The sequence below is a fragment of the Nicotiana attenuata genome, unplaced genomic scaffold (genome assembly GCF_001879085.1).
Source record: "Nicotiana attenuata strain UT unplaced genomic scaffold, NIATTr2, whole genome shotgun sequence".
NCBI lineage: Eukaryota > Viridiplantae > Streptophyta > Magnoliopsida > Solanales > Solanaceae > Nicotiana > Nicotiana attenuata.
In genome coordinates, this window is record NW_017671954.1 from 13919 (window position 1) to 25896 (window position 11978).

An 11978-nucleotide genomic window follows, 5' to 3' on the forward strand; every position below is an offset into this window, starting at 1 on the left:
CTTCATTTCAGCGAGACCCGAGGTAGCCTTGCAGGCGTCCGCAGGCCCGGCGTCTCCTCTATCCTTTATTTTTATCTGTTATCTCATTGTAATCGAGACAAACAACTTATATTCTCTTTCAGACGTTGGTATGTAGTATTCTTAGCAGTTCGTCAGTACAGTGACACCAGTTTTGGGTAGAGGATTTTGTAGAACTTTTCGCATTTTTATTCAGTTTTATAAAATGTTAAGACTTCCGCTTATTATTGAATTTCGTTGTTTTTGTATTGTTGCCGTAAATTGTTAAATGGATTAGATTATTAAAGGGCAAGTAACTAAATTTGGCTTGCCTAGCTCTCATTAGTAGGCGCCATCACGACTCTCGAGGGTGGAAAATCCGGGTCGTGACATATATTAGAGATAATGTGAGGATATTTATAAATTATAAGTTTATAAAATAAAATAAATTAATATACAAACTTAAAATTAGAAAGGGAAAGGCTAATTGAATTTGAAATTAGAAAGTTGCTAAAATTAAATATACAATACTTAAAAAATTAGCAAAATTATGTTAAATTATTTAAAATGTACTATTAGAAATGAAAGGAAAAGGCTAATTGAATTTGAAATTAGAAAGTTGTTAAAACTATGATTAGAATGCTTAACCTATGGATACTATTGAAGTTTTATTTATGAAAAAAATAACTACAGTACAAAAAAAAATTCTAATATAAGCAATTATACTAATGAAAATTAAAAATTAAATTTGTATTAGAGCTAAAAAGAAAGAAAATTTACATAAGAAATAAACTGACAGTGAAAATACTACTACAACATTTAGATATAATGTGTTCAAACAACTAAGAAAATATTTTTTTACAATTAATATATGAATTGAGTGCATTTAGTATAAGTTTGAAAGCATAGCACATTTTTTTGAATCTGCGTTCCAATTTAGAAAATAGAATGATAAGAATTATTTGTAACTAAGATGAAAGTTTTTATTTTGAAAAATATTACGGAAAGAAATAAAATGAGAGTAAACATATTACTACATACATATAATATGTTCAAACAATTAAAAATTATTTTTCCAATATTAAATTAAATTTTAAGAATAAAAGATAACTTTCTAATATAGGTAATTTTATTAATGAATATTAAAAATTAAATTTATATCTTAAAGCTATAAAAAAGAAATTTAACTGCATCTAAATCAAAAATAAGTATAAGAGAACTCAATACATTTGTAACATAATCATCAAATAACTTATGTATTAATAGTTGAACCAACATCAATTTTATAATTTAAAATAAAAAATGATATTTTTTTGGTTATAGGTAAACAATTAATGTAAAAACTATTAAAATTCACAGTAGGGAAGAAAATGTATAAAAATAGAGATAGTGTAAGGATACTTATATATTAAATTAATTTAAAAATAAATAAGTTAAAAATTAAATTATATAGTATTTATAATATTACAATAAATTTAATTGATCAAAAAAATTCGAATAAGAGGATACAAGCATAAAAATATACCAAATTTCAACAATAAAACATTTTTATTTATTAAAGACTATTAAAAGAATAATAAATAAGACATTAATTTAATTATTAAGCTAATAAAATATTATATGATAGTATAAATTAAATAATAAATAATACAATAACTATAAGAAATAATAAAAGAAAAAAGAATTTGTGTATAATGTGATGAATGAGACATATTTAACTTTTAGATAAAAATAAAGTGATAGTAAGAAGTTTGTTAAAATAATATGATCTATTGTGCTCAAACAAGACAGATCACAACATTATATGTTTAGTATTCTTCAATATTGACAGCGAAACAAAATGCAAGATTAAAATCAAAGGGTTAGGTAAAAAAAAAGGTTATGCACTACAAGATTTGAACAATAACTTCGTATCCTACTTCGTAATTAATATATAATGTTATATAATTTTTATTTGAGATTTTTGTATTTTAAGATTATTTGCACATGATTCAAACAACATACATCACACTTTAATAGGCGGGTACTAATACTAGTTAATAATTAATGGATGTATATTTTCACCTTAATTTGTTATTTATTTATCGGTAATATAATACTGGAATAGAATTTGGCATAAACAAAGGTATATGTGTGTATGCGACGTGGTGTGTGTGTGTGTGTGATTGATGGGAGGTATGGGAGAGGAGAAGAGAGTGGTGTTGATGGGTTAGGAATTGGAGTTGCCGTTATGAACGAAGCCGCAGTTTAAGGAATGTAAAGTAACTGCTTTCCTTTGAACGTGTGAAGAGGTTTTCCCCATTCCACGATCGAAAACCATTCAGAGAAAAGAGAATACACAATACCCCCACCACCCCCACCCTCAATCCCAGAGAGGGAGATTGTTTTCTCTCTCTCTTCTGCGCTGTTCAGCTTAGGCCTTGTTGTTCTGTTTTGGCTTTTTGGAACCAAACTGCAGCCATGAACGACAAGGCTTCCGTTTCCAAGGAGCTTAATGCCAAACATGCAAAGGTATAGCCCCCTGTTTCTTACCTGCTGTCTATGTTGATTGTAAGCATTTCGTGTTTTTTGGTTTCTCGTCGTGTTCAATACCCGCATGGATTCCGGTTAATTCGGATTACTTTGCTTTTTCAAATAGCGTCGCTGTGCTGTACCATTGAGAGTAATATAATTTACGAGTAATACAATTGAATGCAATGCATTTACCAGCCCCGCGACTAATGTACAATCATAAGGAGAAGAGATTAAAATGTCCCCAATGTTATCATTACTTTTTGTCGATACTATCGATGATTTTGGATTAGTTATAATCTTTTATGATCAAAGAGAACAGATTTAATTCACTCATTCTGATAATTTCTCCTTTAAACAAGGTTATGCAATTGGCGCTAATTCATTCAGTAGTTAGCTTTTGCTCTATTGCTTAAAAGCTAATTAAAGACATTCTACTTGAAACTTTGTTATTCCAAAGAAGGTTTGAATAATATTGGCAATTTCTACTGGAGGAGAAAATAGACCTAAGGAAAGACTGTCTATTCATTACATTAAACATTGGTAGTAATGTCAATATACTAGCTCATAATGCTTTTCAGTTAGATATGTGCCTTGAATTCATTGTCACATTGCTCAAGATTTTACATGGAAAAAGCTTTGTTTTTAGTTGACAACGACATGCTTTGGTTAAGAAAAAAGTTTCTATTTGCAGTTCTGAAACTTGGTGTATATGGGTGCATCCCTCTGCCCTTCTCCACTTAGATACCAGACTTCTCCTTGCAGGATTTGAACGTGTGATGTGAGCCTATCCCAATGTTGTATACCACACATCCCAATGTTGTATATTTTTGTTGTGAACCAATGCCTTGGGGGCGAATAATGTTCGAGAATAATTCGACCATTGACAGTTAGTTTTAACAGTCAATATGAGCTATAGCTGTAAAACTACTATCAGATAGTCAAGGTTTCTGATAGAACTTGTTAGGTTGAATTGGCCAAAGTCGGTAATTGTGTTACAATACAATATAATAAGTATTTATCTCTTAGAGCAGTGAAATCTTAAAAGACTATCAGATATCATCAAAGAGATTCTTAATTACTATTACTGGATGAGTTGTTGTTCACTGACTGTAAGAAAGATTTTTGCAAAATCATCTCACTTAAAATAAAACAATTTTGTTGTTGTTGTGTCTGGCAGTGATCACACAAATATTAGTGTTTTACCAATCTAACAGTTAGTTCCTAATTTAACTTTAGGAACAACCTATTGTGACGTTTGTGATTTGATAGTATCAGCATTTACACTATATTAGCAAATTGAGAAAAATGACTAGAGTCAAAAAACATATACATCTAAACAATGGATTTGACTATAAACAAAAATTCACCTTAAGACAAGGTTAAAACTTAAAAGATATTGCTCCTAAGTCCATCTTGTCTTAATTCTATCAAACTTCATTTGCTCTTTCCCCTCCTCAGCACTTACCACCCTAGTAACTTTGTTGCCTGTCTGTTTTTTTCCTATTTAATAAAAAAATTGAACTAATATAGGCTAACTCTCCCTGATTAGGACCAATATATTTGTTCCAGAAGGTGATTAATAATTTCTGACAGGGCAAAGAAGCCAAGGAACCATCTTAGAATCCTTTTGTGGAGCTATAATGTGGTTTTGAGAAAACTTCCTACTCTTAAGAATTCAGTTTTATACCATTTTAATTTTATTAAATGTGCACTGTGGCAGCTTCAGAAATTTGATTAGTAGGATGAGCATTCATTTGTGAAAGCTATATTTGTTTTAGGCTTGTTACATAGCTTAGTTGGACAGGATCGTTCACATCCTTGATCTAACATGCCCCTTCCCTCAGCCCATCTTACTGGCAGAAAAGTTCATCATGTTTGAGATGGTGACATATCCTGAGATTGAAGACTCATAGGACAAGGTGGATTACCATGTTACACTGCATAGTTATCTTGTGTTAAGGGGTTTAATTTTTTGAAATTGCCCATGAACTAGTATGACAGATGCCACATAGCTTTTGTCATAACCAGATATACATTTTTTAAGAGGAAGAAAGTCTGAAGTAAGAAATTATATGCATATATAATTGGAAAGTCTGTTTGTTTGCAGAAGTCAAAGTTATATCCTTTTGAATCAAACTCTTTGTCACTAGTGATCTTTTTTCTTCAAATTGTTGGTACACTTGGCTTTTCTGCACTCTCATGTATGATTTTCTAGCTTAGTGTGTACCTTTCACTACTTGCAGATATTGGAGGGCCTTCTTAAGCTTCCAGAAAATAGGGAATGTGCAGATTGTCGGGGAAGGTGCGCTTTCTGCAACCAGTTTGCAGCTGTTAACTGTATATCATGACCATCTAGAATAGTAGTAGGTTATGCAAGGAGCTAGATGTGCACTTTCCACCTTGTTCACCGTCTATGTGATTCTCTTTCTTTGTACTGATTGTTCTGTCTCTGCATAGTCTTTCACGGTGTCCCTGTGGTAAAGCATATTCCTTTCATCCAACATGTTAGTCTAATCACTTTTTGATAGTTTCCGATATTTTGTATCAGGGCCCCAAGGTGGGCGAGCATCAACCTTGGGATATTCATCTGCTTGCAATGTTCAGGAATTCATCGGAGTCTTGGGGTGCATATCTCAAAGGTATACACTTTAGTTATCATTAACTACAGTTCTTAGTAATGCGTATAAATGAGCAAAATTACTCGACATGTTTTTTCGTTTTAAGTTTTACTGTTTGACTATCAAATGCATCCATCCTTTATTTAATAGCATTACAAATTCAACGCTAAAAGACTATCTGTAACAGGTGAAACACAGTTTCGATTCTGGGTGCTATTGAGTTTTTGCAAAACAATCTGAATGAGACATAGTTTGTTCCCAATAACTTAGTTTAGTGGTTTAAGGATGTATTTGAAGGGTTGTCGTGGAATTTGATAACGGCCACCTGAATACTAAGTGAGTAAAGTGAAAACTATAGGCCTTATGCAGCACTAAATGTAGGTTAAGATGGGAAGACTCAGATGGTGAAGCATAAATTAACTTCTGTTGCATAAAGGGCTATTATCTATTAACATTCTTGGGGACTATCTATTAGTGGAAGTGGCTTTCCCTGCTAAGGTAATTCTATTGTCTCATTACTTATCTACAAGGGGGAGAAGCAAAGATTACGACTTTCTGATGACTTCAAACACCTTTTCCCCGCCGTCTCTGAAGTTTGTAATACCTTCATAAGTAAGAAGTCGTAGCAGGTCTATTTTTACTGTTGTTTTCTGAATTTTCTTATTTTCTTATTCAATTAGTCCCTAAGTACACACTAGTGAAATATATGAAGCGATCAGTATGAAATGAACTGCTTTTTCTCCCAAGTTCTTTTTTTCCTTTAGTGAAATAATATTCAATGCTATCTTGTTAATAAAGTAGCCGGTTTCTTTAAGATATTCGTTTCTAGTTTTAGTGTTCCTGCCCTTGGAAAGAAATCTGAAGAGGGAAGGCCTACACACTATGAGCTTTTGATCACTTTAATTGTGTACAGAGAAAAAAAGTTATGCTTTTAAATGATAACGATGCTTCAGGTCAACTAAATTTATCACTGATTCTTTCCTCATGGAAATTTTAATGTTTCATGCTATCAGTGAATTTTAGTAAACCCTTACACCGGACTCCTCTTGAAATTTAAACATAGAGCTAATGACTATGCAAGGGTTATAGTCTCGGAACTGAATGTAAAATATTTTTCGAACTTGCTTGCCACTACGTCACTTTTCCGGTCTACGTAAAATAATAGTTGGCAAAATATCCATTTGTTTTTTGTCTTACTTTAGGAACAGTGCAAACCAATCAGATTGATTTGGGAGAAAAAAAAAATCTGTGGTTCAGGAAAATGGAGATTGGGTCATCTAGATGAGATGCTGCGTATATGTTGTTGACTTCAGTTTTTCTTCATTGAACCTTAACTTTTTCTGGAGAACTTTTTGAATGAAAATAGGGGAAAACCATTCTTGTCATTCGATAAACATTGTCTTCTGTCGTGATTTTCTCAAACAACAAAAGCAATATATACATGACACTGCTACAACAAACAAGTGTTCTGTTCCTGAAAATTTCCATCTTATTGCTGCATAAAAACACACCTCAACTTCACTGAATTAAAGAATTTCTAATGATTACGTTTGAATTGTCCAAGTAAATATAGAAAAGATAAAGATGGCACTGTCCTTGACATTCTATCCCTGAAGTCCTCAGTTTATGCCTTTACCTTTTTATTTGTATATATGCAATCGTGGAGTTGAGTCCAGTTCCAGAAGGTCGCTCAGCTTTTTCTGAATACATCAAAGAAAGCACACACAGACTTTTGGATATAGACTTGAATGCTTAATCTTCTTTGCTAATGGCTATCATGCCTCTTGCTTGTGATAGGTAAGGTCGACAACTTTGGATACTTGGCTGCCGGAGCAGGTTGCTTTCATGCAATGTACCTCTCTCTCTCTCTCTCTCTCTCTCTCTCTCTCTCTCTCTCTCTCTCTCTCTCTCTCTCTCTCTCTTCCATGCATGCCACACATGCACACATGTATAAAAAAACTTTAGGTATTAAAGATTGTCACTACTTTATTATCAAAATGAACGTAGTCGCTCCTCTACTTCCCCAACCGAATAGAAACGTTTCATGAATCCTTTGAGTATGCTATACAGCTCTCATCCTTATGGCATTTCATAGTTAGCAGAAGGCTACTAATCTTCATTCAATTACTAACTAGGTCAGAGTTGTTGACATCTCAGAATGTGGACTTTGGGCGAGCTTTTGTCTCTGGAGGAGAAAAGGACGGTGGAAGTGGGAATGAGGAATAGTAGTAAAGGCTAGTTGTTTTTGTACATCTGTTGTTGAAAAACTTTCGTGAAATTCTGTTCAGTGAAACTTTGTTCCTCATCCTCCACTTTTGTGTGAACATATTGAAAACATTCCACAATTAATTTTTCAGTGGACAAGGAAGCCTAATTGAGGTGGTTCTTAGGCAAAAAAAAAGGAAAAACTAGTCTGAATAATTGGGAAAACAGAAACTCCCTCTTCCTAATTTACATGACATTTTATCTATTTTGGGATGTGCGGAAATATTTTATGGAATTCATATTTTATACAATTTTGACAAGAAAATCATTGCTTTATGCAATCTAACTATTCAACGATCAATGTTATACTATTTCAACTGTCACCGCTATGATATATAAGTTGAATTGTAACATCCATAATTTTGTTCTCAGTCAAATACCATCACGAAAGTGGACAAGAACAAGAAGTTCTTCGCAAGGAGGTCCTCTTTTTGTTGTGTGCTTGGGGTAGGGGTGGGCGAGCTACTATTTTTTCCCCCTAGTATTGAGAGTGTTCTCCAGTTGAAAACTTTTCCTAAGAAGCTTATAGAACAAGACACAAGAAACTCCGTAAAAATCATGGAGTAAATGTTTTTCTTCATTCCAAGTAGAGCCCTCTTATGTGCCATACTGCCATTTGCCTTTGATATTCTGGTTATCTTTTCCCCTTAAATTTCTTATACTTCTGAAGATATTTAGGAGGCTAACAAGGAAAATTATTGGTCCATGTTTTAATGTGCAGGTGTAGGTAATGAGAAGTCGAACAATTATTGGGAGGCAGATCTACCAGCAAGCACAGATAGAAGCGACATTGCAAAATTTATTCGGACCAAGTAATTCTGCACAAAAACTTATGTTATGTACTCGCATGTTTTTATCAATGAAAGCTACATGACTGTTCCCTTTACATATTTCATTCTGACTCCAGGTATCAGGAGAAAAAATGGGCTTCTAGATATGCCTCTCAACCAGCCCCATCTAATATGGTTGCTGAAACAAGCGAATTTGGAGCAACAGCTGATATTCCAAGGAAAGCAAGAAAATATTCCTTGGAGGAAGAAGTTTTTAATGAACAACAGCCACAAGTTCCTTCAACTACAAGATCTCGTGGGGTACTGAAGATATTGTACTTTGTTTACATGTTTTTACTTTGGAAGCAAATTTCTTTTTAGGTTTTAACTAACAGGAATATGCCTTTGCCTACTTATTTATCTTTTATAATTCGGTTAACAATCTCTTCATTATGTGCTATACTCTTTGGCAAGTCGTATAGCCAAATGCATTAGCTGATACTAAGTTTTCTTGGTAAACTACATTTTTTTCCTGGACTTTTTCATTGTCAAGCATGGCTCAGAAAAACGTTATCTTAAGAAATACTCGTATTTTCTCAGGTTTCTTTGGACACGATGGATGAAATTCTTAATTTACCTCCAAAAAACAGTCTCATCAGTAACCCATCTGTGAAGAAAAAGGATGATACAAAGGATCTCTTCACTTTGCTCTATGCCTCAGAGGCAAAGCAAGATCGCACTATTGTGCCTCCATCTCGCTGGGCAACCTTTGAGTGTAAGTACACTCTTTGCTAAATGACTTTTTGAATTACTTGTACAAGTTTATGAATTATGAAGCAGTTAAAAGATTTGTTATACAGGTAAAGTGTTAACATAGATCTACTTTTCAGTTGGTTGAATCTTCAAGAACTAGAAAGTTCTTACATTCAACCATGAAAATAAACTTGTGTTCTACTGCTTCCTGGCTATACCTCTATGGTATCCAGCTGTTATGTAGTAAATAGTGCTTTGCCTTATAAAGGTCAGCTTTTATTAATATGAGATACCAACCTGTGAATTGATTTTTTTTCTTTGGATATAGGAGCTGATGAGACCAAGAGAAGAACCAGTTGGGAATGATATTCTAGCACTTTTTTGCAATGGATTAGAGTTCATGGATGATAAGTCAAGAAAAAAGCTGCACTTCAACACGTAAGCACATGTGTTGCGTATTTTATTTTGTTGTCTCATTCAACCGGCACTGGTGAAGATAAAAGAGTTGATGTTTCTTGTGTAACTAGATGGCTCACCGAGTGCTTTGCGAGATACAATTTCCATTTGGTGCCCATTCATGAATCAGAATTTCATTCTTTTTGTATTGAATTCCGTTCCTTCCTCTAAACCTAGTTCCTATTAAAATTTACACCCAAGCTTGAAGGTGGCCTCTTGTATATTTAATGCGCTCATGTAATTGAATCCAGTTTGACATACATTAATAATAACTTTAGGCAGATACCGTTCTAATATTGGATTTCTCTTCAGGCATAATCAACTGCATTCTTAATCATGATTGCTATAAGGGGATGTCATTGATGCTGCATTACTAAATATTCCTTTGCATTCCTGTATCATTTCGTACTCTTTGATGAACACATATCTTTTCTGTTTATTCCATCCGATTCTCTGACTTGTGAAAGGAGATAGGACCAGCATTCATTAGTCAGGATGCTCATTTTGTGACTCATCTTCTGAACAAGATCATATAACTTAGACTTCGAGATTTTTGGAGCGAGCACGGTATATTTAGTTTAGGATTTAATTTGACAAAAAAGTTGCTAGAGAAAAAGTAAATCTTGGAAGCAGAATCCTACTCTTTCTAAAACTGTGTTTAAGTAGAACTTTTGCAAGAAAAGAAAGGAAGCTTTGTTTAAGTCAAACTTAAGAAAGAAAAGAGAAGAGTCCTCTTTCCTTTCTAGAGATGGTCAGGATCTGAGACGAGAAGCGAAGAAATTGGAAAGCCATCGATCAATTACCGGACCAAACTAGATTATTCCCTTTGCTCTACCTACTAGACACTTTCTGTGATACTGATTTATTCTCTATATTAAGAACCCCCATATCTTGATGTCAAGATACACTTAAGTTTCTAACAGAACACATTGTTTATTTTAATTGGCATAGCAATGTGAATTCTTGGGTGGTCTGTGAAATCTTCATTTAACCTTAAAATTGCTAGGGTGATCGAATGGCAAGTCTATGATGAACAGATACCTCTGTGTTTCTCAGTTTCTCTTGAAAGGCAAAATGAATGTCTTATTCATCACAGTTATTATTGAAAATCATCTTCAGGTAGGAGAAATTTGATTGTTGGCTATTCACATTTGCATGGATCAGATCAAGTAACACTTTAAGTTTATCTTTTAATAATATAACCCAAGAATTAGAGATTTAGAGTACAGTTCATAAGCCATAGCAAGGATTGGACGATCATTCAGATTCTCCATACGATAGCTTGCACTCTTGATGGAACCTTTAGTAAGTAAAGAAGTGCAAAAATCGGATTTTAAGTCATGTGTGCACTTCAAATCTCTGGAACAATCTAGGAGATGACTTAGATTAGAACTTTTAGGAAAAACATCATTTTGGGTTTCAGTACTTAGCATTTATCAGTATTGTCCAATTGTAACTAGCAAATATGTTTGGCATGAATCAACACCTCTCCAGGTATCAGGATCCTGGAGCTGGTTGGCTGGCCACTCTCTACATTCATATTCTAGAGGAGCTAATTCATCATACTAGAATGTCTTGGTTCACTTCACATGCAGTAATCAGTCAAGACTACAGATATAGCTTCACATCTTTCTTTCATTTTAATTCAGCGATACTGCGCTATGCAGTAAGCACCAGGATTTCTTCTGTACGATGTCAATCAGAAAGAATAACTTCATTTTGTTCCATCTTTGGATTCTTATAATTACCTTTGAGAGGAAAGGAGTTTTGGTATGTTTTCCTGAAAAGTTCACATGGACCATATTGCTTTAATTTTTCTTTCACTTGCTGAGTTGCAATATGCTGAGTATCCTTCTTGTTTTCCTTCAGAAAGAATTCTTTTGCAATTTTCTTCTATTTATATCTTTGCTGTAATTCTTAGCAGGAGGGGCCTCTTTTACTTGTGAAGATTTGCTGGGATTGTTTACTGGGAGGGAATAGTCTCAATCCATTGTTATTAGTTTTCATGGGTCAAGCAACATGTAGAGAGTTAATACTAGTTGTGTGCAATATGATTTAAAATTTAAAGAGTTGGCAACTGGATTCTACCACCACTTGTATCTTAAAGACTAATGTATGGATCATTTATTTTTTGTTTATAGAAAGTGATTTCCTTCATATAATACAATCTATGTTGATCCATTTTTGTTTCTTTTTATCTTCCATTGTTTGTTTACTGTTCTTACCTATAACTGAAAGAAAATGAAAGAATTCTTCCCCTTCATCCCAGAAACATCCAACTATCGCAGCGTTATTTTTCTTCTTCCTGCAGACTGTATACACACACGTATGTGCCTGCGCGCGCACACACACATACTTATATAATACATATAATATATCCACCTTGAACTGATTTGACTACTATAAATTCAATGGATTCAACTCCAAAGTAGTAAGCTTGGACTGGAAGTCTTTAAATGAGAAATAGTTTTTTTTTGGTAAATTAATTATTAATAGGATTAGGTGAGTTGCTGAAGATGTTTGAATGAATCAATTTGACATGCATATATGATGTGTGAGTGATTTGTGTTTGGTCTCTAAATCTCTGCTCTGGGGCCACTAACTT

The 11978-nt window shown here is 33.6% G+C and overlaps 1 protein-coding gene across 2 annotated transcripts; it reads left to right on the plus strand.

The window, feature by feature from the left end:
• Nucleotides 1-2301: 2301 nt before the first annotated feature.
• On the plus strand, nt 2302-11530 carry LOC109211040 (probable ADP-ribosylation factor GTPase-activating protein AGD15). 2 transcript variants are annotated; one of them, XM_019374541.1, is made up of 9 exons: nt 2302-2508; nt 4755-4813; nt 5060-5150; nt 6927-6981; nt 8116-8206; nt 8302-8485; nt 8765-8939; nt 9246-9355; nt 11295-11530. In XM_019374541.1, coding segments are annotated over exons 1-8 (708 nt in total). In that variant the 5' UTR covers nt 2302-2457; the 3' UTR covers nt 9248-9355; nt 11295-11530. The 2 variants fall into 2 exon arrangements, with proteins under 2 accessions (XP_019230086.1, XP_019230085.1); XM_019374540.1 differs by having other exon boundaries at nt 11298-11530.
• Nucleotides 11531-11978: the final 448 nt, after the last annotated feature.